Source organism: Natrix helvetica, assembly GCF_964273705.1.
Source record: "Natrix helvetica genome assembly, contig: HAP1_SCAFFOLD_352, whole genome shotgun sequence".
In the NCBI taxonomy this organism is placed as follows: Eukaryota; Metazoa; Chordata; class Lepidosauria; order Squamata; family Natricidae; genus Natrix; species Natrix helvetica.
Genome location: NW_028113431.1, coordinates 1 through 27,413, shown reverse-complemented (window position 1 = coordinate 27,413; position 27,413 = coordinate 1). Strand labels below are relative to the sequence as shown.

Sequence of the window (27,413 nt, the reverse complement as noted above, 5' to 3'; positions counted from 1 at the left end):
CCTCTTCTCCTTCTTCTCCTCCACTCCACAAACCCCACTCTCTACTAACTCTGATGATGTTACCCAGTTGGATCATGAAAACGTCTGCAAGAAAACAACCAGTCAGAGCGCACTAAGAGAAAGAGTCTTCCTCCTCCTCCTCCTCCTCCTCCTCCTCGCCCCCCCCCCTTGCTCCTTCTCCACAATCCCCACTCTTTTCTAGCACCAATGATGTTGCCCAGCTGGGTCATGAAACGTCCTCAAGAAAGCAACTCAGGGACCACCTAGGACCCCTTCTTTGCAAACTATGTTTCCTTTGCAGCTTCCGGGTGGCATCCGTCCTTCCCCATAGCCAGCCATGACGGGCATCCTGGGCAAGATGAGAAAGCTCGGTAGCTCAGATCTGGAGGAATCCGAGAGCACAGACGATCACATGGATGGTGAAGACTCTGCCACGGGTATCCCCAACAGCTGCTACAAGGGGACCAAGCACGGCATCTTTGCCAGACGGGCACGATTTGGGATTGGCGATGGTGACAAGGACATGGCCCCCATGGATTCCTTCTACCATATGGAGCAGCTGGACTCCAACCCCATCATCAAGTTCAGCTTCAAGCTGGAAAGAGGACGGTGTGGGAACCATTGTCCCAAGTAAGTGGCTACTATATAAACTTATAAGCTAATAGGGATGCAGTGGCTCAGGGGCTAGGACGCTGAGCTTGTCGATCGGAAAGGTTGGTAGGTTGGCGGTTCGAATCCCGAGCGTCGCGTAACGGAGTAAGCTCCCGTTCCTTTTCCCAACTTCTGCCAACCTAGTCTTTCAAAAGCAGGTAAAAAAGGTAGATAAATAGGAACCACCTTTGGTGGGAAGGGAACAGTGTCCCGTGCGCCTTCGGCGTTAAGTCATGCCGGCCACATTACCACGGAGACGTCTTTGGACAGCACTGGCTCTTTGGCTTTGAAACGGAGATGAGCACCGCCCCCTAGAGTCGGGAACGACTAGCACGTATGTGCAAGGGGAACCTTTACCTTAAGCCCTCTTGAGTCGCCATGTGCGAGTAGAGGGCAAAATAAAATTTCAAAATAAATAAATCAGCACATCAGCAAAAGCGAAAGCAATATGCTCCATCCCATAATTGGGTAGACCAGGTTACCCTGATAGACCGATCTCACAGGGAAAAAAAACCCATTTAATCTCTCCCCTGGTATAGCCAACAAAACAAGGAGAACCCGTGGGTTAAAGGTTAATACATCTACCTAATATACAAGCAGCCCAAGTTTGAATCCCAGAAGGATACGGCTAGCTGATGAGTGTTGTGGCCCACCAGTGGCCAGAAAAGCTGGCAACAGATTCAGACAGTGAGGAGGTTGGGGGGCAACATGGGCCAGTCCTGGAGTCTGGGGAAAGCTCTGATGAGGGCTCTGTGTCGGAGGCAGAGATGGGGCCGGGGCCGTCTGACAGTTATCAGCTGCCTTCAGAGTCAAAAATCAATAAGGCAGAAGAACAGCTGGGGCCTGTTCCCAATGTGCGCATGCGCAGAGCTGCCAGACGAAGGGAAAAGCTAAGGAACAGGGGTCGACTTGGGAGTAAGGCCACAGGTGGACGATGAATGGCCCCTCCCAGAGGGAATAAAAGTGGAGCAAAAGGAGAGTGGAGTTTGCAGGAGACAATTAGTTCACTTCATTGGTTTGTGACTCTCCTGGCCAAGTTCTGCAGATCTCGGCCGGGCAGCTCTCCAAGCCAGAGAAGGTCTGTGACTGTAAATCCTCCCTTGAAAGACTTTGCTGGATGTGAAGGAGCAGAATTCACACTCAATTAATAAAAGGGTTTTTTGCCAGGACCAGGAGTTTGCTTCAGGCTCTTGGGAAGCCTCGGTGGGAACAATGAGAACTAAATAGCTCGAAATGGATCTATACTAGTCTTCCTTTATTTCTTTGTAAATTCAACACAAAAAATAGTTTGTCGCGGAAGCGACTGCCTGCGAAGGCCCCTGGATCGGGCCTGAAAACCGAAAGCAGAAGCAGTACACTCCGTCCCATAGCTGGATAGATCAGGTTGCCCTGCTAGACAAACACTTCAGCAAAAACACTTCAGCAAATCTCACCCCTTCTCCGTCCCTTTGGCAGGCTACTGTCCACCGCGTCCATCGGGGTCTGCGCCACGAAAGCTTTCAAGATATACGATCGGAGGAGTCTTTTTGATGCGGTCGCACAAGGCGATCCCAGCCAGTTGGACGATTTGTTGATCTACCTGCTGGAATCGCTAAAAAACCTGACTGATGCAGAGTTTAAAGGTGAGTGAGAGAACCATGGGTGTGCACCTATCAGAATGACAGAGTTGGAAGGGACCTTGTAGGTCATCTAGTCCAACCCCCCCCCCCACCCAAACAGGAGACATTGCACTATTTCCGACAAATGGCAGCCCAGTCTCTTCTTGAAAGCCTCCAGGGATGAAGCTCCCACAACTTCCGAAGGCAACTTCTGTTCCATGGGTTGATTGTTCTCACTGTCAGGAAATTCCTCCTTATTTCCAGGTTGAATCTCTCCTTGATCAGTTTCCATCCCTTATTCCTTGTCTGGCCTTCAGGTGTTTTGGAAAATAGCTTGACCCCCTCCTCTCTGTGGCAGCCCCTCAAATATTGGTAGATGCTCTCCTGTCTCCCCTGGTCCTTCTCTTCCCTAGACTAGCCAGGCCCAGTTCCTGCAACCGTCCATCGTATGTTTTAGCCTCCAGTCCCCTAAAAATATTTGTTGCTCTTCTCTGCAATGAACAAAGTGATATCTTGTGAAGACAACAATTCTCCAGAAAGATCCAGGTTGGATTTAGCAATCACAAGCAGTCTTCGACTTACGACCGCAACTGAGCCCCAAAATTTCTGTTGCTAAGTGAGACCATTGTTAAGCGAGTTGGCCCAAATTTCTTGCCTTAGTTGTTAAGGGAATCGCTGCGGTTGTTAAGTTAGTCACACGGACGTTAAGTGAATCTGGCTTCCCCACGGGCTTGGTTTGTCAGAAGGTCGCAAAAGGGGATCCATTCCTACTCCCACAGCCATTCCAAGGGTCTTCATTCCAAATTGCATAGCTAAACGTCTGTAGAGATTCTCCATCATCCAGGTCATGGTTGTCCCAAAGGGGCTTTTTTTTTCAGGAGTCAACTGGACTTTCTTAGTTATTTTTCTTTTGAAGACTTTTCACTTCTCATTCAAGAAGCTTCTTCAGCTCTGACTGGATGGTTGGGAAGGGAAGGATTTCTACTCCTTGCAGGCAGAAGGTCATTTGCATCCTTTTAGAGGGTCCTTGAGGCCACTTGGAGCGGTGATGGCTAACCTTTTTGTTAGCGCAATGCATGTGTGACCCTGCCGTGCCCCCCCCCCACATGCCCCCTGCCCATTTTTTGCTTCCAGGTTGGTGCAGGCAGCTTTCCATGCCCAAAACAGGGCAGGGCGGGGTGGGGGCTGCAAGGCTTCCTGCATCAACTGGAAGCCAAAATGGGGTGCGGGGGGGGCGCAAAAGCCCCCAAAATGCAATGTGAGTGTCCCCGCGTATGCGCCCCCAACCCCCGCGCATGCATGGCAGAAACCCAAAGATCAGCTGGCCAGTGGGAGGTATGTGCGCCAGGAGTGAAATGCTACCAGTTTGTGCCAATTCGCCCGAACTGGTAGTAAAAGAATACTAATCACACGTCTCACAGCCAAAAACGGGGGGGGGGGGGTCGGGGGGTGCTGAGAAACAAAGAAGGAAAGAAAGAGAGAGGGAGACAGACAGTCAGACAGAAACAGGGAGAGAGAGAGAGAGAGAGAGAGAGAGAGAGAGAGAGAGAGAGAGAGAGAAAGGAAAGAAAGAAAGAAAGAAAGAAAGAAAGAAAGAAAGAAGGAAGAAAGGGTAAGAAAGAAAAAGAAAGAAAGAAAGAAAGAAAGAAAGACACAGACAGACAGAAACAGAGAAAAAGAGAGAGAGAAAGAAAGAGAGAGAGACGGACAGACAGACAGAAACAGAGAGAAAGAGAGAAAAAGAAAGAAAGAAGAAAGAAAGAGAGAGAGACAGACACAGACAGAAACAGAGAAAGAGAGAAAGAAAGAAAGAGAGAGAGAGACAGAAACAGAGAGAAAGAAAGAAAGAAAAAAGGAAGGGAGAAAGTAAAAGTAAGAAAGAAAGAAGAAAGAAGGAAAGAAAGAAAGAAGAAAGGGAAGGAAAAAGCAGAGGAAGGAAGGATTACAAACCTGGCACTAGACGCAGCTTCAGAGAATAATCCAGGGCTGGAAGAGACTTAGAGGTCATCTAGTGCAACCCTCTACTCCAGCAGGACATTGTTAAAGTGAGTTTCTGTCTTTTGATCCCCCAGTTACATGACTATATAGCCACGCCCACCCAGTCACATGACCCTCACCACCACCAAGCCACGCCCATAGAACCGGTAGCAAAAAAATATTTAGATTTCACCACTGATGCGCGCATGCGCGGTGGAGCTGGTCTGGGGCGACGGCTGGTGTGCTTACGGAGAGGGCTCTGCCTGCCAGCTGTGGCAGGCGTGCCATAGGTTCGCCATCACAGACTTGGAGTTTTATCTGGGCTGTCAGGGGTCACCTGAGCAGTGCTACTGGTCCTCATGGTCTGCAATTTTTCCTCTGGAAATCCACTCTCAAGGTGCTTCAATGACAGAGAACCTCTACAGACTTTTAGCCGTGTACAATTTGGGATGAAGGCCACTCGAAGGGTTGCGGGAGAAGGAATGGATTTCCAGAGGGGAAAAAATATTGCAGGCTACAGGAACCATTTGCCCCGCTCAGCTCACCTTGTGGTCCCCTTTCCCCGTGATGTTCCTTCATGTTGAAGCCCTCTTTCCTTCTGGGGCTCCAAAGCGTGCCTTAAAATTGTGCCTTTCTGGATACCCTTCAATCCCAACCTCAGGCGGGATGGAAACTTCAGCTTGGCCCTCTCTGCCAATGAGGTGACAGGCTGTATGAGTTAGTAGGGATCTCAGAGGCCATCTAGACCGGGGTTTTTCCAATCTTGGCAGCTCTAAGATGCATGGACTTCAATGGCTGGCTAGGGAATTCCAGGCTAGGGAATTGAGGTCAGTATGGTGTCAGAATAGGAATGGATTTCCAGAGGGAAAAAATTGCAGACTACAGGAACCATTTTGCACCACTCAGTTGACCCCAAGGACACAGGTAAAGCTCCAAGTGGCCTCAACGGCCCTCTAAAAGGATGCAAATGACAACAAATGGAACTCGTATATAGGTATACCTTTAAAAGGACTAGTAATATGGACAATTGTTTTTGGGAATATAATTATTATTTTTTTGAATATATTTTTATTATTTTTACATTTAAAACAATGCAGTACCGCAGAGTCGAAGTGACCATACATTCACATTATACACAATTAGTCTCAACCATTAATAATTAGCCTACCTAGTGCATTTATCTATCCTTCTGTCCAATATATACAGTTTGTTCCAGTCTTTTCACCTTGTGTTTTGGAATATAATTATTCATGTCACGGATATTGAATGGGGTTTGCTGAAAAGCGGAAATACACCCCGCAAAATAGAGAGTGGAAGGGAGATAAGGAGAGGGAAAGAGAGAGACGGGGAGGGGGGGGAGAACAGGAGAGAGGGAAGCAGAAGGGAGGAAAAGAGAAGGAGAGAGGGAAGGTGTGGAAAGAGGGGAGAGGAGAGGGAGAGAGCAAGGAAGGAAGTAGAGAAGAGAGAGATGATAGAGGGAAGAAAGGAGGTAGAGAGGAGGAGAGAGGGAAAGGAGAAGAGTTGAAGATGAAATAGACTATCATATGGTGTATATGGGAAGCAGAAGAGCAAATAAAAATGGATGAGGCTTGATGGCAAGAGGAATTGATATATTATTGAATATTCAAAAAAAAAGTTTGTTAAGATGTAATGGTATACTTTGGATTATATGTGTGTCAGTGGTGGGTTTCAATTTTTTGTAGAACCTATTCTGTAGGTGTGGCCTGTTTTGTGGGAGTGGCTTGCCGGCCATGTGACTGGGGTGGGAGTGGCTTGCCAGCCATGTGACCGGGTGGGAGTGGCTTGGCTGTCATGTGACCGGGTGGGCATGGCCAACTTGGAAAATGTGGTGAAGCTCACTTAACAACGCTCTTGCTTAGCAACCAAAATTGTGGGCTCAATTGTGGTCATAAGTTCCCCTCCTTCCTTCTCTTTGAGAAGAGCTCCGGTTTCAAGCTGCTTGTGAAGGAGGAGGAAGGGGCAGAGGGAAGCTTTTCAGGAGCCCAGAGCAGCGCTGAAGCCAGGGGAAGGAGCGTTCCGGTACTGGGCCTCCGGAAGAACGGGTACTAGGAGGCACGCTAAATTTCACCAACCGGTACGCCCATACCGGTGCGTACCGGCTGAAACCCACCCCTGATTTGTGTTAAAAAATAAAAAAAACTTTTGGAAATTAAAAAATAAAAGGATGCAAATGACAAGCTGTCTGGAAGGAGTATCAATCCTTCCATTCCTCACCATCCAGTCAGAACTGAAGAAGCTTCTTGGATGAGAAGAGAAACGTCTTCAAAAGAAAAAAAGCAAGAAAGTCCAGTTGCCTCCTGAAAAAAAAGCACTTTTGAGCCTGCGTTGTCTTGTCGGGTGTCACCATCTTGACTCAATTCCGTGTCTCGATGCACAGAGCCCGACACCGGCAAGACGTGCCTGCTGAAGGCCATGCTCAATCTCCACAACGGCCGCAACAACACCATTCCCCTCCTGCTGGAGATCGCGGAGAAGACGGAGAACCTGAAGGAGTTTGTCAACGCCGGATACACAGACGGCTACTACAAAGGTAAAAAGGCACAACCGAAGAGAGCTGTTCCTCCTCAGGGTTTTTGGGAGATGAAGCCTGGAAGGGTAGACGGCGACCTCAGAGGTCATCAAGTCCAACCCCCTAGATCAGTGCAGCAGAGCTAGCCTTCAAATCATCTTCATTTAGTGACCTCATAATCCCTTGCGGGGTGGACTCTGGGCGGTTGAATGGAGCTGTGTGTTTCCTGGCCGGATGCCTTTCGTGTCGCCAATGCGGAGTTTTATTCGGCAGATATATTCTCATCGTTCCAAGAGAGAGAGAAAAATATCTGCCTCCACCTAGGATTGAACTCACAGCTTCCTGATTGTGAGGCGAGAGCTCCACCTCTAGGCCACCGCATCACTCAGAGATAGCCTTCAAAGGACACACATAATTACAATCATAAATCGTAATGGTCGTAACTCGGGCCGCCACTTGGCTGGTTTTTGTGGCAGCCATTAAACAAAAGCCACAGGTTTTTATGCCAATCAGTTTGGGTCCAATTAATAATAATAAATTAATAAATTTGAATTTATTAGCTGCTCCCTTTCCAGATAGGACTCGGGGCGGCGTACAATAGAACATATAAAACATAAAACATATGTACAAACACATAAACATACATATATACAAGGACATACATGCACGGAGGAGGTAACAAGTTACATCACATTTAGATTGAAACCAGAAGTTCTAATTTTGGACAAAATTAATCAAATGTAGTCACATAACCATGGGCTTCTATAAACCAGGCGCCGGGCATTGAAACTTTGAATCTGGGTCGTAAGTACCCCCAGGTAGACCTGTCATAAATTCCCATTAAGTGATTGGTCGTAAATCGTGGACTACCTGGACTCTACTTCTGCAGCAATCCCGACATCACCCAGCCTCTCTACCTGACACATTTCGGCCATGTTTTGAAATCAGAAAGCAAGTTTCCCCAGATAAAACATGAATCGCCTTGTGGCCCCCTTTCCGTGATGTTCCTTCATGTTGAAGCCCTCTTTCCTTCTGGGGCTCCATAGTGTGCCTTAAAATTGTGCCTTTCTGGATACCCTTCCCTTCAATCCTCAAGTGGGATGGAAACTTTAGCTTGGCCCTCTCTGCCAAAGAGGTGACAGGCTGCATGAGTTAGTAGAGACCTCAGAGGCCATCTAGACCAATGTTTTTCAATCTTGGCAGCTTTAAGATGCGTGGACTTCAATGGCTGGCTGCGGAATTCTGGGAGTTGAAGTCTGCAAGTCTTAAAGCCACCAAGAATAATTGTTGAAAAATTCCCCAGCCAGCAGAATTCTGGGACTTGAAGTCCACCCATGGCTGAGAAATTTTGGGACTTGAAATCCAGCCGAGCTGGCTGAGGAATTTTGGGACTTGAAGTCCACCCATGCTGGCTGGGGAATTCTGGGACTTGAATTCAACCCATGCTGACTGAGAAATTTTGGGACTTGAAGTCCAGCCGAGCTGGCTGAGGAATTCTGGGACTTGAATTCAACCCATGCTGGCTGGGGAATTCTGGGACTTGAATTCAACCCATGCTGGCTGAGGAATTCTGGGACTTGAAGTCCACCCATTTTCAAGCTAGCAATGTTGAGAAGTCCTGATCTAATGGGATTTGTCTGTGCAGGTCAGACGGCCCTTCACATCGCCATTGAGAGGCGCAACATGTACCTGGTCAAACTCTTGGTGAAGAACGGGGCAGACGTCCACGCGAGAGCCCACGGGGAATTCTTCCAGAAGATCAAAGGGAAGCCGGGGTTTTATTTTGGTAAAATCAGAAACCAAGTTTCAAATGTTTTTATTTAGAATAACAGAGTTGGAAGGGTCCTTGGAGGTCCTCTAGTCCAACCCCCTGCCTAGACAGGAAACCCTACACCCCTTCAGACAAATGGCTATCCAACATCTTCTTAAAAGCTTCCAGTGTTGGGGCATTCACAACTTCTGGAGGCAAGTTTTTCCATTGGTTAATTGTTCTCACTGTCAGGAAATTTCTCCACAGTTGCTTGTCCCAAAACATCTTAATTTGCCTTTTAAGAGGCTATGATTGATGCTTTTAGTCTCAATCAGCCTGAACTGATGCAGTTGGGAGCAGTTGGGTTGGACTAGATGACCTCTGAGGTCTCTTTCAGTCCTATAATTATACTGTATGTTCTATGGAGACCCCCCCACACACATACACTGGAGAGGCACCCCTCAACTTTCCACAAAGTTACCCTTCCCAATTCTCATTTTAACCCATCAAAATGGTTATAACTAGCAGCTGCCATCTGTTTAACCCCCTCGTAGAGGTAGTCCTGACTTGCAACCACTACTGAGCCAAAAGTTTTCCATTGTTAAGCGAGAAACATTTGTTAATTTTGCCCCGTTTTATGACCTTTCTTTCTACTGTTGTTAAGGAAACCACCGCCGTTGTTAAATTAATCACATGGTCATTAAGCAAATCCGGCTTCCCCATGGACTTTGCTTGTCAGAAGGTTGCAAAATGGGACTCATGTGACCTCCCACCCAACCCCCGGGCAATGCAACCGGCATAAGTACATGCCAGTTGCCAAGTGTCCGAATTTTTATCACATGACCAGGGGTGAGTATGCTGCAATGGTCGTAAGTGTGAAAAACAGTCATAAGTCACTTTTTTCAGTGCCGTTTTAACGATGGATGGATGGATGGATGGATGGATGGATGGATGGATGGGTGGGTGGGTGGATGGATGGATGGATGGATGGATGGATGGATGGATGGATGGAATAAATCCAAGCTCCAGCATGGATTTCAAAACTTTGGACCTGCAATTTTTTGCATTGTTCTAACTTTAAATGGATGGATGGATGGATGGATGGATGGAGATGATAGATAGATAGATAGATAGATAGATAGATAGATAGATAGATAGATAGATAGATAGATAGATGATAGATAGATAGATAGATAGATAGATAGATAGATAGATAGATAGATAGATAGATAGATGATAGATAGATAGATAGATAGATGATAGATAAAATCCAAATTCCAGCATGGATTTCAAACTTTGGACCTGTAATTTTTTGCATTGTTCTAACTTTGAATGGATGGATGGATGGATGGATGGATGGATGGATAGATAGATGATAGATAGATAGATAGATAGATAGATAGATAGATAGATAGATAGATAGATAAAATCCAAGCTCCAGTATGGATTTAAGATTTTAGACCTGTAATTTTTTGCATTGTTCTAACTTTGAATGAATGAATGAATAAATAAATAAATAAAATCCAAGCTCCAGCATGGATTTCAAATTTTGAATGTTGAACTTGTAGATTTTATCAGTTGCTACTGTAACTTCAAACAGTCAGTAAATGAACTGTTGTAAGTCGAGAACTACTTGTAGCGGGCTCCTCTTCGTTCGTTTTTTGGGGGGGAGGGGTCCTTAAAGTCGCCTTCAGTGACAGAGGCATCCTATAAATTTTATAACTAAATAAAGAATAAATACAGGTAATCCTCGACTTCCCACAGTTCATTCAGTGACGGTTCAAAGCTACCAGGGGCAAAAAGCGACTTATGACCATATTTCACACTTATGGCCTTTGTAGCATGATTATATCATCAAAATTGAGACTCTTGGCAACTGACTCACATTTACAACGGTCACGGAGTCACGCAATACCTTTCTGCCACCTTCCGACAAGCCAAGTGAACGAGGGAAAACAAATTCACTTAGCCACCAGGTTATTAAATTATCAACTGCACAGAATCACTTAACAACCGGGCCGAGAAAGGTCATAAAATAGGACAAGCCCCTCTTAACCAATGTCAGACTCTTGACAACGTAAAATCTGGGGCTCCGTCGTGGTCGTACGTCGAGGAACCACCTGGGGATGTTCGTTCTGTTCAAACCGAGCCGGAGGGCCTCCGTCGTTTCACCCGCCTCTCTCCCCGTTGGGTTTCGGCCTGCAGGAGAGCTGCCCCTCTCTCTCGCCGCCTGCACCAACCAGCTGAACATCGTCAAGTTCCTGCTGGAGAATCCTTACCATCCGGCCAACATCTCTGAGCAGGACTCAATGGGCAACACCGTCCTCCACGCCCTGGTGGAGATCGCCGACGACACCGAGGAAAACACCAAATTTGTCACCAAGATGTACAACGACGTGCTCATCCTGGGGGCGAGTATCAACCCCACCCTCCGTCTGGAGGAACTGGCCAACCGCCGAGGGCTGACCCCGCTCACCCTGGCCGCCAAGACGGGGAAAATACAGGTAGTCCTCGACTTATGACCTATTCGCTTAGCGACCGTTTTGGAGTTGCCATGGCACTGAAAAACGCGATGTCAGGATTCCAAATAGCATCCAAAATTAAATCTCCCACTGCCATGCTGTGCATTTCCACCCATCCAGTTCCGGTCAGGTGCAGAGGTGCAGAGACAAAGGGTGACCTTGGCTTTCTAGAAAGAATGTTGTTATGGCTACCTATCATCTAATTCCGTACAATCCCCACCTCCCATTTTCCCACCATAGAAAATGCAGAGTAGAATAATAGAAAGTGTGGCAGGCCAAAGATCCAAAAGAAAAGATGGCTGCATATACGTCCAATAAACCTAAACCTAACCTAAACCTAAATCTGACAAGCGAATTATGGTCACTTACAACCGTCGCAGCGTTCCTCATGGTCGCGGGCTCAAAATTCAGCCCCTTCCGACTCATGTTTACAACAGTTGCAGCCTCCCAGGGGTCACTCAATCCCCTTTTGCAACCAAAGTCAATGGGGAAGTGTGATTCGCTTAACAACGGTGTTGCTAACTTAACAACCGCACTGATTCACTTAACAACAACAATGGTTAGAAAGGCCATCAAATGGGACAAAGCTCTCTTAGCAACAGAAATTCTGGGCTCAACTCTGGTCGTAAGTGCAGGTTGGGCAGGGTTAGAATGACAGAGATGGAAGGGGTTGGGGAGATCATTGAGTCCAGCCCGCTACCGCGGCCTCAAATCCAAATAAAAGCATAAAATCCTAGAATGACAGGAAGGAGTTTGGGAGAACATCTAGTCCACCCCCGTGCCCGGTGCTGCGATCCGAACGAAAGCATAAAATCCTAGAAATGCAGCAATCCTCTTTTCTGAAATTGTCCTTAACTTACAACTGTAGCCAGAATTATTTGTAGGTTGTGGCAGTCATTCAGTGGGTCGCGGCGTGACCGTGCTTGATTTTATGAGGTGTTTTTTTTTGCAGCAGTCATTAAGCAAGTGCCAAAGGCGTTAAACAAACGCTGGGTTGTTGATTAAAAGAATGTGCTGATTGTTCAGCCAATCCATTTTATACAAGGGGTGTTTTTGCCAAGTGGCACTATCTATGCAGGTAGCCTCGACTTATGACCACCATTCGCCTTTGGTTGCTAAGTGAGACAGTTGTTAAGTTTCCCTTCCATTTTATGACAGCTGTTAAGTAAAACATTGCAGTTGTTCAGTTACTAACACGGTTGTTAAGTGAATCTGGCTTCCACATGGATTTTGCTGGTCAGAAGGTTGCAGAAGTAGATCTTGGTGACCCCAAGACACTGCAACTGTTATAAGTACATGCCAGTTGCCAAGCCTCTGAACTTTGGTCATGTTAGAAACTTGCTCTAACTACAGTGGTTTCCACCAAGGTCCTCTGTTTCCGGCGGGAACAGAGGTTTAATCCTATTGGTCGGAGTGTCTGACAGCTCCCTATAAAAGGGCTGCCGTCAGACTCAACAGGTCACATGACCACGCGGAATGCCGCAATGGTCGTAAGTGTGAAAAACAGCCATAGGTCACTATTTTTCAGTGCCGCCTGAACTTTGAACCTGTAGCTTTAATAAATAAATAAATAAAATGCTCCAGCCTCCTGCCCGTCTTCCTCTCGGCCCCAGGTCTTCGCCTACATTCTTCGGCGGGAGATGAAGGAGCCAGAATGCCGTCACCTCTCTCGGAAATTCACCGAGTGGGCTTACGGACCCGTCCACTCCTCGCTTTACGACCTCTCCAGCATCGACACCTGTGAGAAGAACTCCGTCTTGGAGATCATCGCTTACAGCAGTGAGACCCCGGTGGGTTGGAGAGGAGGGGGTTTCCTCCACTGCGCATTGCTCCCCGGGCGTTAGGACTGCGATTCAGAGATTTTTAGATTTTAGATTGTGGATTTTAGATTTTAGATTGTATATTTTAGATCATTTTAGATTTTAAATTTTTTTAAATAATTAGGTTTAGGTTTAGATTGATTTTTTAGATTGAGATTGAGATGTTAGATGTTAGATTTAAACATTTTAAATTTTAAAAATAATTTTAGATTTTAGATTTAGATTGAGATTTTAGATTGAGATTGAGATGTTGGATGTTAAGATGTTAGATGTTAAATTTTAGATAGAGATAGAAATCGATTTTGATTTTGATTTTGATTTAGGGTTAGGGTTAGATTGAGATTTTAGATTGAGATTGAGATGTTAGATTTTAGAGTTTAGACAGAGATAGAGATTGATTTAGATTTAAGGTTAGATTTAGACTGAGATTTTAGATTGACATTGAGATGTTAGATGCTAGATTTTAAAATGTAAAAATAATTTTAGTTTTAGGTTTAGGTTTAGGTTTAGATTGAGATTTTAGATTGAGATTGAGATGTTAGATTTTAGATTGAGATTTTAGACTGAGATTGAGATGTTAGATGTTAGTTTTTAAAATATAATATAATACAATACAATAGTAGAGTTGGAAGGGACCTTGGAGGCCTTCTAGTCCAACCCCCTGTTAGGCAGGAAACCCTATACCGTTTCAGGCAAATGGCTATCCAACATCTTCTTAAAGACTTCCAGTGTTTGGGGCATTCACAACTTCTGGAGGCAAGCTGTTCCACTGATTAATTGTTCTAACTGTCAGGAAATTTCTCCTCAGTTCTATATAAATTTTTAAAAATAATTTTAGATTTAGGTTTAGGTTTAGATTGAGATTTTAGATTGAGATTGAGATGTTAGATTTTAGATTGAGATTTTAGACTGAGATTGAGATGTTAGATGTTAATTTTTAAAAATTTATATTTTAAAAACTTTAGATTTAGGTTTAGGTTTAGATTGAGATTTTAGATTCAGATTGAAATGTTAGATTGAAATTGAAATTGAAATTGGTTTTGATTTAGGGTTAAGATTAGATTGAGATTTTAGATTTAGACTGAGATGTTAGATTTTAGATTTTATAATATAATTTTTTAAAAATAATTTTAGGTTTAGATTTAGGGTTAGGGTTAGGGTTAGATTGAGATTTGAGATTGAGATGTCAGATGTTAGATTTTGAATTGACATTGAGATTGATTTAGATTAAGGGTTAGGGTTAGGGTTTGAGATTTGAGATTTGAGATTTGAGATTGAGATTTTAGATTTTAGATTTTAAAATATAATTTTTAAAAAATAATTTTAGGTTTAGATTTAGGGTTAGGGTTAGATTGAGATTTTAGATTGAGATTGAGATGTCAGATGTTAGATTTTGAATTGACATTGAGATTGATTTAGATTAAGAGTTAGGGTTAGGGTTAGGGTTTGAGATTTTAGATTGAGATTGAGATGTTAGATTTTAGATTGAGATTTTAGACTGAGATTGAGATGTTAGATGTTAATTTTTAAAAATTTATATTTTAAAAACTTTAGATTTAGGTTTAGGTTTAGACTGAGATTTTAGATTCAGATTGAAATGTTAGATTGAAATTGAAATTGAAATTGGTTTTGATTTAGGGTTAAGATTAGATTGAGATTTTAGATTTAGACTGAGATGTTAGATTTTAGATTTTATAATATAATTTTTTAAAAATAATTTTAGGTTTAGATTTAGGGTTAGGGTTAGGGTTAGATTGAGATTTGAGATTGAGATGTCAGATGTTAGATTTTGAATTGACATTGAGATTGATTTAGATTAAGGGTTAGGGTTAGGGTTTGAGATTTGAGATTTGAGATTGAGATTTTAGATTTTAGATTTTAAAATATAATTTTTAAAAAATAATTTTAGGTTTAGATTTAGGGTTAGGGTTAGATTGAGATTTTAGATTGAGATTGAGATGTCAGGTGTTAGATTTTGAATTGACATTGAGATTGATTTAGATTAAGAGTTAGGGTTAGGGTTAGGGTTTGAGATTTGAGATTGAGATTGAGATGTTAGATTTTAGATTTTAGATTTTAAAATATAATTTTTAAAAAATAATTTTAGGTTTAGATTTAGGGTTAGGGTTAGATTGAGATTTTAGATTGAGATTGAGATGTCAGGTGTTAGATTTTGAATTGACATTGAGATTGATTTAGATTAAGGGTTTGGGTTAGATTGAGATTGATTTAGTCACTCACTCTTAGCCTAGCCTACCTACCTACCTCATAGGGTTGTTGTGATGGGGCAACAAGGAAGAGAAAAGTGTATTGGATATGTTCACCTCCTTCATTTCTAAAAAGAGTAAAAGTGGGATACAAATTCACAGATAAATAAATGTAAAATAAACCCTCGGGGAGCGGGGGGTGTCTCTTCTTCTTCCTAGAATCGCCACGAAATGCTCCTGGTGGAACCCCTCAATCAGCTCCTGCAGGATAAGTGGGACCGTTTTGTGAAGCACCTCTTCTACTTCAACTTCTTCATCTACACGGTGCATATCCTCATCCTCACCGTCGCGGCCTACTACCGACCTACCAAGAAAGAAGGAACGGTGAGACCATGCCTCCTTAAGCCTCCAGGGGCGTCGTCCCCCCCCCCCTTACAGGTAGTCCTCGACTTACGACCACAACGGAGCTTCTTGTCCTGCTTTCAGGTGCTTGGGAGAATAATTTGACCCCCTCTTCTTTGGGGCAGCCCCTCAAATATTAGAAGATTGTTCCCATTTCCCCCCAGCCCTTCTTTTCGCTAGACTTCTGTTCCCTAGCCGTATCGAGTTCCTGCAACCGTTCTTCATATATTGTACTCTTTAGCCCAGGGGTGTCCAAACTTGGCAACTTTAAGACTTGTGGACTTCAATTCCCAGAATTCCCCAGCCAGCAGAGCCATATTGATTTTCTGTTCTGTGCATGCGCAGAGCTCGCTGGGGAATTCTGGGAGTTGAAGTCCACAAGTCTTAAAGTTGCCAAGTTTGGACACCCCTGCTTTAGCCCCTAAGTGAGTTTTAGTTTACTTTAGTTTTAGCTTAGTTTAGTTTTAGTCTCTAGTCCCCTGAGCCAGAGGAGGGGCATCACATACTGTAACAACAGGTTTGCCCAGAACCAAAAATGTCAGCTCACGTGTGACCTTCTACCCACGGGCGAGTCAACTCGCAAAGCATCCTTGGCCTGCTCTCGAGTAGCCATAGGCAAGAGGGAGGGGGAACTGACGACGCAGCACAGCAGCCACAAACAGAAGCACATTCCACGCCTATCTTTCTCAAGGCTGTCTCCCAGGTTCCCCGCAGCAGCCGGAGCGGGGTGATCTTTACAGCCCACGAAAGTGCTCTGTGGGGGAACGTGATTTATGATACACCCTGGGAGGAGGAGTTGGGAGGAAAACAGGGTCATAAATGTGTCGTAAATTACGTGGGGTCAGAGCTGGCTTCACTTGGGTAGTCCCGACATGTTGCTCCTGATAAATAACTGGATTTCCTTTGAAGCTTGGCTCGAGACTCATGGATTAATTAGGGCATCTGTTCGGAACCCTGACAGTGCGTGGCATCGAAAATACAGTGATTATATAGGATGTGATAGCGCCAGGGTGGGCAGGAAGGCCTGGCTGCTGGTTAGAACGATCAGTTCTCCTGAACCATCAGCAGCCCACCTGAGCAATCAACCAACGGAACTACTTGCCACCAGAATTTGTGAATGCTCCAACACTGGAAGTTTTTAAGAAGAGGCTGGACAATCCTTTGTCTGACATGGTATAGGGCTGGGATGGCGAACCTTCTCGGCACTGAGTGCTAAAAAGAGAGTGCGTGCACACACACACACACACACCACCACCAAGTGCCGAAAATAGAGTACTTCTCTCACACGCTTGTCTGGACCACAACCAGGAAGAGGAGCTGCTCAGGGGACATGCGCGCACTGAAAAACGAACTTCTAGTTTCCGGCATGCGCATGCACGCCAGCCAGCCAGTCTTTCAGTTACTGATGTGTATGCACAAGTGCCAATCAGCTGGCCAGCACGCCTGCTGACACTGGAGAACAGAAGACCAGCTTTTCCGGTTTCTGGCACTACTTCCGTGCGCACAAAGGACACCTGATCGTCACGTGCACATGTGCGCCAGAAACCTGGAAGTGGAACAGGCGCACGTGCCAGGCAACATGGCTCCATGGGCCACGTCAGGCACGCGTGCCATAGGTTTGCCATCATGGGTATAGGGTCTCCTACTCAAGCAGAGGGTTGGACTAGTCTAGAAGACCTCCCAAGTCCCTTCCAGCTCTATTATTCTCTGTTCTATGTTGAAGCTCAGTGATCAGTGATTTTTCTGTTCGGTGGTCCTGATATGCCTGCATTTTCACACTGTGCCTCTGCTTGCTCTCCGTTCACAGCCTCCGTTCACTTTTCATCACACGAGCGGCGAGTACTTCCGGGTCACCGGAGAAATCCTGAGCGTGTTGGGAGGCGCCTATTTCTTCTTCCGAGGGGTAAGAGTTTGAACCAGGCCCCCAGTAGGCCCCTCTCCACCCTCGTCCACCCATCCAGCTCTGGTCAGGTGCAGAGGTGCAAAGACAAAGGATGACCTTGGCTTTCTAGAAAGAATATTGTTATGGCTACATATCATCTAACTCCTTACAACCCCCCCTCCCATTTTCCCACAATAGAAAAGACATAGTAGAAGAATAGAAAACAAGGGAGCAAAAAAGAGAGACTGGTGCACAAATTTCTAGGACTCATCCATTCATGCCTATAGGATCAAAAGCTCGCAAATATATGTAGTCCTCGACTTACAACCACAGCTGAGCCCAACATTTCCATTGTTAAGCGAGATGGTTGTTAAGTGAGTTTGGTCCATTTTTGCAGCCTTTCCTGCCAACGTTGTTAAGCGAATCGCTGCATTTCTTAAGTTAGTCACGCGGTTGTTAAGTGAATCTGGCTCATGAGACTCCAGAACACGGCAACTGTCATAAATACGAGTTGTTTGCCAAGCCCCTGAATTTTGGTCATATGACCACGGGGATGATGCAATGGTGGTGAGAAAAACGGTCATAAGTCACTTTTTTTCAGTGCTGTGGCAACTCTGAACGGTCACTAAACGAATGGTTATAAGTTGAGGACTACCTATATATATTCCCATCAGGATCCAGAGGTGCTATGGGAGAAAGAAATGACAGAGGTCCAGATGTTAACCCCAGCCGCCACTGATCCTTCTCTTATTGTCTGCTTAAAACAATCACAGTGGCGGGATTCGAATTTTTTTACTACTGGTTATGTGGGCGTGGCCTGTTGGGTGTGGCTGGGGAAGGATACTGCAAAATCCCCATTCTCTCTGCATTCCAGGGGAAGGATACTGCAAAATCCCCATTCCCTCCCCACTCCTGGGAGAAGGAGACTGCAGTATCCTCATTCCCTCCCAATCAGCTGGGACTCGGGAGACAGCAAATAGATGGGGGCGAGGCCAGCCAGAGATGGTATTTGCCGGTTCCCCGAACTACTCCAAATTTCCGCTACCCGTTCGTCAGAACCAGTCAGAACCAGCTGAATACCAACTCTGATGGGTCTAGAACAGTGGTGTGTTCCTCTCCCCATCGCTCCCGTTACGGTGTCACTGGGCCACGCGTCCTATTGTGCACACACCCAGCTGCTTGTTGGAGCTTGCGCAGGTGCCGCACTTGTGTCACTGCGTTATTTTGTTTGCCAGCTGTGCTTAAACTCTAAGACATACAGTAGACTGATCTGACTCTTATCACTAAGCTCACGGCGCATGCACAGACACATTCTTTTTGTTCGCTGGCCAAGAAGGGAGGCAGGAACGTTGCCAAAATGTAATCATTAGCTAGTAAGTTTCGTTTTCATTTTCTTTACAATAAATTGTGTTTCTTAGAATATATCTCGGGTTTATTTTTCTTAATTATGAAGTATACTTCAAGAAAAAAACACGGTTCATCCCTCATTAAATACAATTACCCCAGGAGGGGAACAGGGCTGAATTTCCACCCTGACACTCTGTGCGTGCTTGCACAATTGGCCGGTTGCTTTAAAAACTGGTATAGAACGCGGGTGGGTGGGTGGGCCAAACGGGCCACCCGTCCACCTGCGTTCTATATCGGTACGCTGTCAGCTGCTCCCGGCTACTACCGATACAACCGTACTGGGCCATACCGGCTGGAACCCACCACTGGTCTAGAACCAAGCATGGTACCCTCCTCCCCAATCTAGCAAGAGAGACCCCCTTGCACACAACTTTGGAAAATACAATGCAATAGTAGAGTTGGAAGGGACCTTGGAGGTCTTCTAGTCCAACCCCCTGCCTAGGCAGGAAACCCTATACCGTTTCAGACAAATGGCTCTCCAACATCTTCTTAAAGACTTCCAGTGTTGGGGCATTCACAACTTCTGGAGGCAACTTCTGTTCCACTGATTAATTGTTCTCACTGTCAGGAAGTTTCTCCTCAGTTCTAAGTTGCTTCTCTCCTTGATTAGTTTCCACCCATTGCTTCTTGTCCTGTCCTCAGGTGCCTTGGAGAATAGCTTGACTCCCTCTTCTTTGTGGCAACCCTTGAGATATTGGAAGACTGCCATCATGTCTCCCCTAGTCCTTCTTTCTCTTAAGCTAGACATACCCAGTTCCTGCAACCGTTCTTCATATATTTTAGTCTCCAGTCCCCTAATCATCTTCAAAAGTTTCTCATCCCATCTTCCTTCCCTCTTTCTCTCTTTTTCCCCTTGCAGATCAAGTATTTCCAACAAAGGCGCCCGTCTCTGAAAGCCATATTTACCGAATGCTACAGTGAGCTGCTTTTGTACGTAACTCAGAGACGTGCTTTGCTTTGGGGTGGGGTGGGGGGATGATGGGGGACTCTGAATTTAGCTAGCTTTTTTCTTTCGGTTCTGTGGAGTCCTTGGTGCTCCCTTGGGGGAGCTTGGGGCGGGTGGAGTTGCTTGCAGATGTTTCGCGAACTAGCTGGATAATTCATCCAAGAAGGGAGTGAAGTTTGTGGAGAGGAGGAGGAGGAGGAAGAGGAGAAGTATGGGGTCTTTAGTGCTTTCTGAGCTTGGTCCTTTCTTGCAGACGTTTCATGACCCAACTTGGTAACATCATCAGTGCTAGGAGGGAGTTGGGTTTGTAAGGAGGAGGAGGAAGACGGGGGGGGGGGGGAGAACTGTGAGGTCTTTGGTGCTCTCTAAGCTTGGTGGTTTTCTAGCAAACGTTTCATGACCCAACTGGGTAACATGATCAGTGCCAGAAAGGAGGGGGATTGTGGAGAGGAGGCGGGAGAGGAGGAGGAGAGAGAAGAAGACAACTGTGGGATTTTTGGTGTTCTGTGAGTTTGGTGGTTTCGTGCAGATGTTTCATGACCTGTCTAAGTAACATCATCAGTTCTAGAAGGGAGGGGATTGTGGAGAGGAGGATGGCGACTGTGGGGTCCTGGGTGCTCTCTGAGCTTGGTGGTTTTCTTGCAGATGTTTTATGACCCAACTAGGTAACATCATCAGTGCTAGAAAGGGAGGAGGAGGAAGAGGAGAATTGTGGGGCCCTTGATGCTCCCTTAGCTTGGTGGTTTTCTTGTAGATGTTTTATGACCCAACCAGGTAACATCATCAGTGCTAGAAGGGAGGGGGTTGTGGTGTAAAAAAGCAGAAAGGGAGGAGGAGGAATAAGGGAAAGGAGAAGAGAGGAGGAGGAGGGAGGAGGAGGACTGTGGGGTCCTTGGTGCTCTCTGAGCTTGGTGGTTTTCTTGCAGACGTTTCAATACCCAACTAGGTACCAATATCAGTGCTAGTGAATATGGGAATTGCAACCAACAATCATTAGGTCTCAAACTGCAAGCAATAGAGACGAGAGTTTCCACCTGTTGCCCCCAATTAGCCTGAATCTGAAGGAGATGCCCGTCCGTCCCTCTCCTCCTCTCTCCCTCCCCTTCTGCTCCCTCCAGCTTCGTCCACTCGGTCCTCCTGCTGGGCTCAGCCGTCCTCTACTTCAGCAAGCAGGAAGTCTACGTGGTACTGATGGTGTTTGCCCTGGCACTGGGCTGGTCCAACCTGATCTATTATACCCGGGGATTTCAGCAAATGGGCATCTATTCCGTTATGCTGGAGAAGGTTGGTCTGGAAGGGAGGAGAGGGCGGGGCATGGGAAGCTGCTTCGGACTAGGAGGTGCTCAGATTAGGAGGGCATCTTCAGATTAGGAGGTCAGAAATGGGTCATGGGATTAGGAGGGCAAAAAGGGGCCATGAGATTAGGAGGGCAAAAAGGGGGCATGGGATTAGGAGGTCAGAAATGGGTCATGGGATTAGGAAAGCAGAAAAGAATGTGGGATTAAGAGGGTATCTTCAGATTAGGAGGGCAGAACTGGGCATGGGATTAGGAGGGAAGAAAGGGGGCATGAGATTAGGAGGGCAAAAAGGGGGCATGAGATTAGGAGGTCAGAAATGGGGCATGGGATTAGGAAAGCAGAAAAGAATGTGGGATTAAGAGGGCATCTTCAGATTAGGAGGGCAGAACTGGGGCATGGGATTAGGAGGGCAAAAGGGCGCATGGGATTAGGAGGCCTTCAGATTAGGAGGGCTTCTGATTAGGAGGGCAGAACGGGAGCATGGGATTAGGAGGGCTTCAGATTAGGAGGGCAGAAAATGGGCAAGGGATTAGAAGGTTTTTAGATTAGGAGGGCATCTTCAGGTGAGGAGGCAGAAAAGCATCTGGGATTAGGAGGGCATCTTCAGATTAGGGGCAGAAAATGGGCAAGAGATTAGAAGGTCTTCAGAGTAGGAGGGCACCTTCAGATTAGGAGGGAGAAAAGAACATGGGATTAGGGCTTCACATTAGGAGGGCAGAAAATGGGCAAGTGATTAGAAATTCTTCAGATTAGAAGTCACCAAAAGAACATGGGATTAGGCGGACTTCAGATTAGGAGAGTAAAAAAGGACATGGGGTTAGGAGGGCTTCAGATTAGGAGGGCGGAAAATGGGCATGGGGTTAGAAGGGTTTCAGATTAGAAGGGCATCTTCAGATTAGGAGGCAGAGAAGAACAGGAGGGCATTCAGATTAGGAGGGCATTTGATAGATTAGGGGGGCAGAAAGGGCCTTCTGATTAGGAGGGCTTCAGATTAGGAGGGCATCTTCAGAAAGGGCCTTTAGATTAGGATGAATTGAATTAGCTTCCAATTATGGTAAAAATACAGCACAGATTAAGGTGTTTCAGATTAGGAGGGCATCTTCAGATTATGTGGGCAGACAGGAGAACAGGATTAGGAGAGTTTTAAATTAAGGGTGCAGCATCCGATTATGAGGGCAGAAAGGGGGCCTGGGGTTAGATGTTTCATATTAGGAGGGCATTTTCAGATTAGGGAGACAGAAAGGGGCATAAAATGAGGTGGGCTTCATATTAGGAGCCCTTCAGATTATGACACTTTCAGATTACCTTCTGATTAGGAGGTTAGAAAGAGTTAGGTGCTTCAGATTAAGATGTTTTCAGATTAGGGCCTTTTTAGATTAAGATATTTTCAGATTATATTCTGACTAGTTGGATAGCCGTGCTTCACTACAAAACAATGCGATCGGGCTTGATACTTAAAGCTTGAAACATGTAGAATGTGTAACTCCTTAGCATCATAGCGTGTTAATATAAGGTAACTGGCAGTTGGAACAGCTCTTTTCAGGTGGGGAGAGGGAGTAGAATGTATAAACTCCCAGTCTGCAGACTAGATGAGTCACATGCTGGCCACACCCGGTCTAGCGAAGGGACAGCATCAGAGCATGTTAAAATAAGGCAACTGGAACAGAGTTCCTTTCAGGTGGGGAAGGGGAGTATAACGTCTAGCATCGATGGTAGCATCGATTAGCATCGAGGCGTGTTAATATAATACTGTGTAAGAAATGCTAATGATCTGACGGTCATTTCGACAAATCCTTTCTTAGCGTGCATCTAGAAGCCAAGAGAAAAATACGTGCCAAAATTTAAGTTTCTAGGCTTTACCGGTTCTGGAGATTTCGTGATGAATGAGTGGTATTTGGCTGATAGATAGATAGATAGATAGATAGATAGATAGATAGATAGATAGATAGATAGATAGATAGATAGATGATAGATAGATAGATGATAGATAGATAGATAGATAGATAGATAGATAGATAGATGATAGATAGATAGATAGATAGATAGATAGATAGATAGATAGATAGATAGATAGATAGAAGATAAATAGATATGAGAGAGAGAGAGAGAGAGAGAGAGAGATATGGAGTTAGAAGTAGGTAGGTAGGTAGGTAGGTAGGTAGGTAGATAGATAGATAGATAGATAGATAGATAGATAGATAGATAGATAGACAGACAGATGATAGATAGATAGATAGATAGATAGATAGATAGATAGATAGATAGATAGACAGAGATGATAGATAGATTAGATAGATAGGTAGGTAGGTAGATAGATGATAGATAGATAGATAGATAGATGATAGATAGATAGATAGATAGATAGATAGATAGATAGATAGATAGATAGATAGATAGACAGACAGACAGAGATGATAGATAGATTAGATAGATAGGTAGGTAGGTAGGTAGGTAGGTAGGTAGATAGATGATAGATAGATAGATAGATAGATAGATAGATAGATAGATAGATAGATAGATAGATAGATAGATGATAGATAGATAATTTAATTAATTAATTAATTAGCACTTCTAGACCGCCCCCTCTCCCAAAAGGGACTCGGGGCAGTGTACAGTCCATATCAAAAACATCATACATAATAACAATTAAAAATTATTAAATGGATAAATACATAAATAAGAGGAGGATAAAATAGACAGAACTGTAATTGCTAAATAAATAATTTAAAATATACAAAGTTTAAAACCCCAGTGTCTTATAAAATTAAGTCCCCTAAAAAACCAGTAGGAAATATATGCCAGGAGGTAGACGTCAAAGAGAGGCACAGAATTAGGCGCTTCAGATTAAGGGGGCATCCAGATTAGGAAGGTAGATTCAGATTAAGAGGGCGGAAAGGGACATGGGATTAGGGGCTTCAGATCAGGAGCAGTGGTGTGTTCCGGATCCCATCGTAACTGGTACGCTGTGACGAGGCCAGGCAATAACCTCAGGCAAGTGCGCTGCGATGCCCCAGCTGCTTGGCTGAGGTCCCACAGGCGCTGTACGCTGTGCGTATGCGCGCAATTGGCCCGTTTCCCTCAAAAAGAGGTAAGGAACGCGGGCGGGTGGGTGGGCCCAACAAAACACTGTTCCAGTATGGTGGCCGCTGCTCCCAGCTGCCACCAGTACACTCGTGCTGGGCTGTATCGCCTGGAACCCACCATGATCATGAGAGCTTCAGATTAGGAAAGGAAAATGGACACAGACGGGCCCTCCTGCCCCTGCTTTCCTATTCCGCCACACTTGGAAGGGACCCCCCGCCATTTTCTCCTCTCCTTGCAGATGATGCTACGAGATCTGGGACGTTTTATCATGGTTTATCTACTCTTCCACCTGGGATTTTCGACAGGTGAGGGAGGGCCTGCCTGAAATGGGGAGCGGGGGGGGGGGGCAAGGAGGAAGAGGCAAGAGCAGGGGAGGGATTCAAATATTTTAGCAACTGGTTCTCTGCCTGGTTGCTGGGTGGGCGTGGCCATGGTGGGCGTGGCCTACTCGGCCTCCAGCACCGCAGGATGTGGCGTTTTCTCCCTCCCCAGGCCCAGGAGGTATCCTTCGAGCCTCCGGGACTGTGAAAACAGCCTCCCCCAGACACCAGAGACCCTCCGGAGGCTGAGAACAGACCCGTTTCCGGACTTCCGGAATGTCTGTGAGGCCTGTTTTTCGCTCTCCCAGAGCCTCAGCGCGCGCTCTGCACTTACCTGGCATCCAAAACGGGCCACGTGGAGAGGGGAGGGGTAGGCGGGGCCAGCCAGTCCTTGAAACTACAGGTTCAGCGAACCAGATGTAAAATTAGCATCCGCTTTGCTTGAACCAGTCCGAACTGGCTGAATCTCACCCCTGGGCCAGAGCTACACCAGGTCTGTGCAGTCACTCTAGATGACCACTGAGGCCCCTTCTGAGGCTCACCCGCACATCTTTTGCCTCCTTTCCCGCCACCGTGATATGTTCCCCTTCGTGACAGCGGTGGTGACCCTTATTGAGGAAGACGATGGGCGTCCAGAGACCCCTCCACCACCGGAGATCTGCCCGTGTCCCGTGAAGGCCCGCCCGTCCTACAACAACCTCTATACCACCTGCCTGGAGCTCTTCAAGTTCACCATCGGGATGGGTGACCTGGAGTTCACCGAGAACTACCGCTTCAAATCCGTCTTCATCATCCTCTTGCTCTTCTACGTGGTCCTCACCTACATCCTTCTCCTGAACATGCTGATCGCCCTCATGGGCGAAACCGTCAACAAGATCGCGCAGGAGAGCAAAAGTATTTGGAAGCTGCAGGTGGGTTGTTTCCCCCCCCCCATCCCACCCCACGCCAGGGTTCGGTTCTGGGGTTTTGTTATTTTATTTTATTATTTTATTTTATTATTTTATTTTATTATTTTATTTTATTATTTTATTATTTTATTTTATTATTTTATTTTATTATTTTATTTTATTATTTTATTTTATTATTTTATTTTATTATTTTATTGTATTATTTTATTTTATTATTTTATTATTTTATTATTTTATTTTATTTTTAATTTTTTTAATTTTTAATTTTTTTAGCCTTGATAATCTGATTGGAACCTGCTTTTTTCCCCAATCTATTTTATTTTCTTTTATTATTATTATTTTATTATTTTATTATTTTATTATTTTATTATTTTATTATTTTATTATTTTATTATTTTATTATTTTATTATTTTATTATTTTATTATTTTATTATTTTATTATTTTATTATTTTATTATTTTATTATTTTATTATTTTATTATTTTATTATTTTATTATTTTATTATTTTATTTTTTTATTTTTTTATTTTTTTATTTTTTTATTTTTTTATTTTTATTTTATTTATTTTATTTTTTTATTTTATTTATTTTTTTATTTTATTATTTTATTTTGTTTATTTTATTTTTTTATTTTATTATTTTATTTTTATTTATTTTTATTTTTTATTTTTATTTATTTTATTTTTTTAATTTCATTTTATATGTTTATAGTTTTATAGTAATTAGGGAATGCTGCAACGGTCATAAGTGGAAGGACCCCATCGTAAGTCCATTTTCCTGTACCGTTGTAGCTTCGAACAGTTGCTAAATGAATGTTCATATAAGTTAAGGGCTACCTGTATTAACAATAACAATAAACCCGCATGACTTTGGTTTGCAAATTGGGGTCTCCCTCGCAGGGATAATTTTACTCTCCCTTGTTTTTGCACACAGCGAACTATCACTATTTTAAACATCGAGAACAGCTACTGGAACTGCATCATTAACTCTTTCCGGTCCGGGAAGAGGGTTCTGGTGGGGACCACCCCAGACGGCAAGGAAGATTATCGCTGGTGCTTTCGGTAATTGCTGTTCTAATTATTGGAGGTGGGCATCTTTCCAACTGGTACTACGATTGTACCATCAAAACACTGCACAGCAGGCCTATGGAAGGTGGTCAGTCTTACGAGGAAGACCAGGCTGTAAAACATCAATGATAAGCTAATTCAGGGGTTATCAAACTAAAGGCCCACAGGGTGTTTAAATCCGGCCCGTGAGGCTGGCCTGGAAAATTCTATTCTGTTCTGCTTGGTTCTGTTCTGCTCTGCCCTAATTCTGTTCTGGTTCTGTTCTATTCTATTCTACTCTACTCTACTCTACTCTACTCTACTCTACTCTACTCTACTCTAATTCTGTTCTGTTCTGTTCTATTCTGGTTCGGTTCGGTCCTATCCTATCCTATCCTATCCTATCCTATCCTATCCTATCCTATCCTATCCTATCCTACTCCACTCCACTCTACTCTACTCTAATTAGACAGAGACAGAGAGAAAGACAGAGAAAGAGACAGACACAGAGAGAGAGATACAGAGAGAGAAAGAGAGAGACAGAGAGAGAGACAGACAGACAGAGACAGTGAGAGAGAGAGAGAGAGAGAGAGGCAGAGACAGACACAGACAGACAGACAGAGAGACAGAAAGACAGAGACTGACAGACACAGAGACAGACACAGACAGACAGACAGAGAGACAGAAAGACAGAGACTGACAGACACAGAGACAGACAGAAAGAGAGAGAGACAGAAAGAGAGACAGAGAAAGAGACATAGAGAGACATAGAGAGAGATAGACAGGCAGACAGGCAGAGAGACAGACAGACAGAGAGACAAAGAGAGAGACAGACAGAGAGAGACAGAGAGACAGACCGACAGAGAGAGAGACAAAGAGAGACACAGAGAGAGAGACAGATAGAGAGACAGAGAGAGACAGAAACAGAGAGAGAGAAAGAGGCAGAGACAGAGAGAGACAGACAGACCCAGAGAGAGAGACAGAAAGAGAGAGAGAGACAGAGAGTCACACATACAGAGAGAAAGAGAGACAGAGACAGCCAGAGACAAAGAGAGAGACACAGA

General features: G+C 44.7%; 1 protein-coding gene across 1 annotated transcript; it reads left to right on the top strand.

Moving 5' to 3' along the window:
* Positions 1–337: 337 nt before the first annotated feature.
* Positions 338–26,368, top strand: LOC309382401 (transient receptor potential cation channel subfamily V member 1-like; the record flags this gene model as incomplete). The annotated part of the gene is made up of 13 exons (XM_081971921.1): positions 338–630; positions 2,107–2,273; positions 6,625–6,777; positions 8,402–8,542; positions 10,712–11,010; positions 12,642–12,818; positions 15,275–15,439; positions 17,265–17,360; positions 19,606–19,676; positions 20,811–20,976; positions 24,313–24,379; positions 24,992–25,305; positions 26,237–26,368. The coding sequence occupies 13 exons, from the start codon at positions 338–340 to the stop codon at positions 26,366–26,368; spliced, it is 2,241 nt and encodes a 746-aa protein (XP_081828047.1).
* Between the last annotated feature and the right edge of the window lie 1,045 nt (positions 26,369–27,413).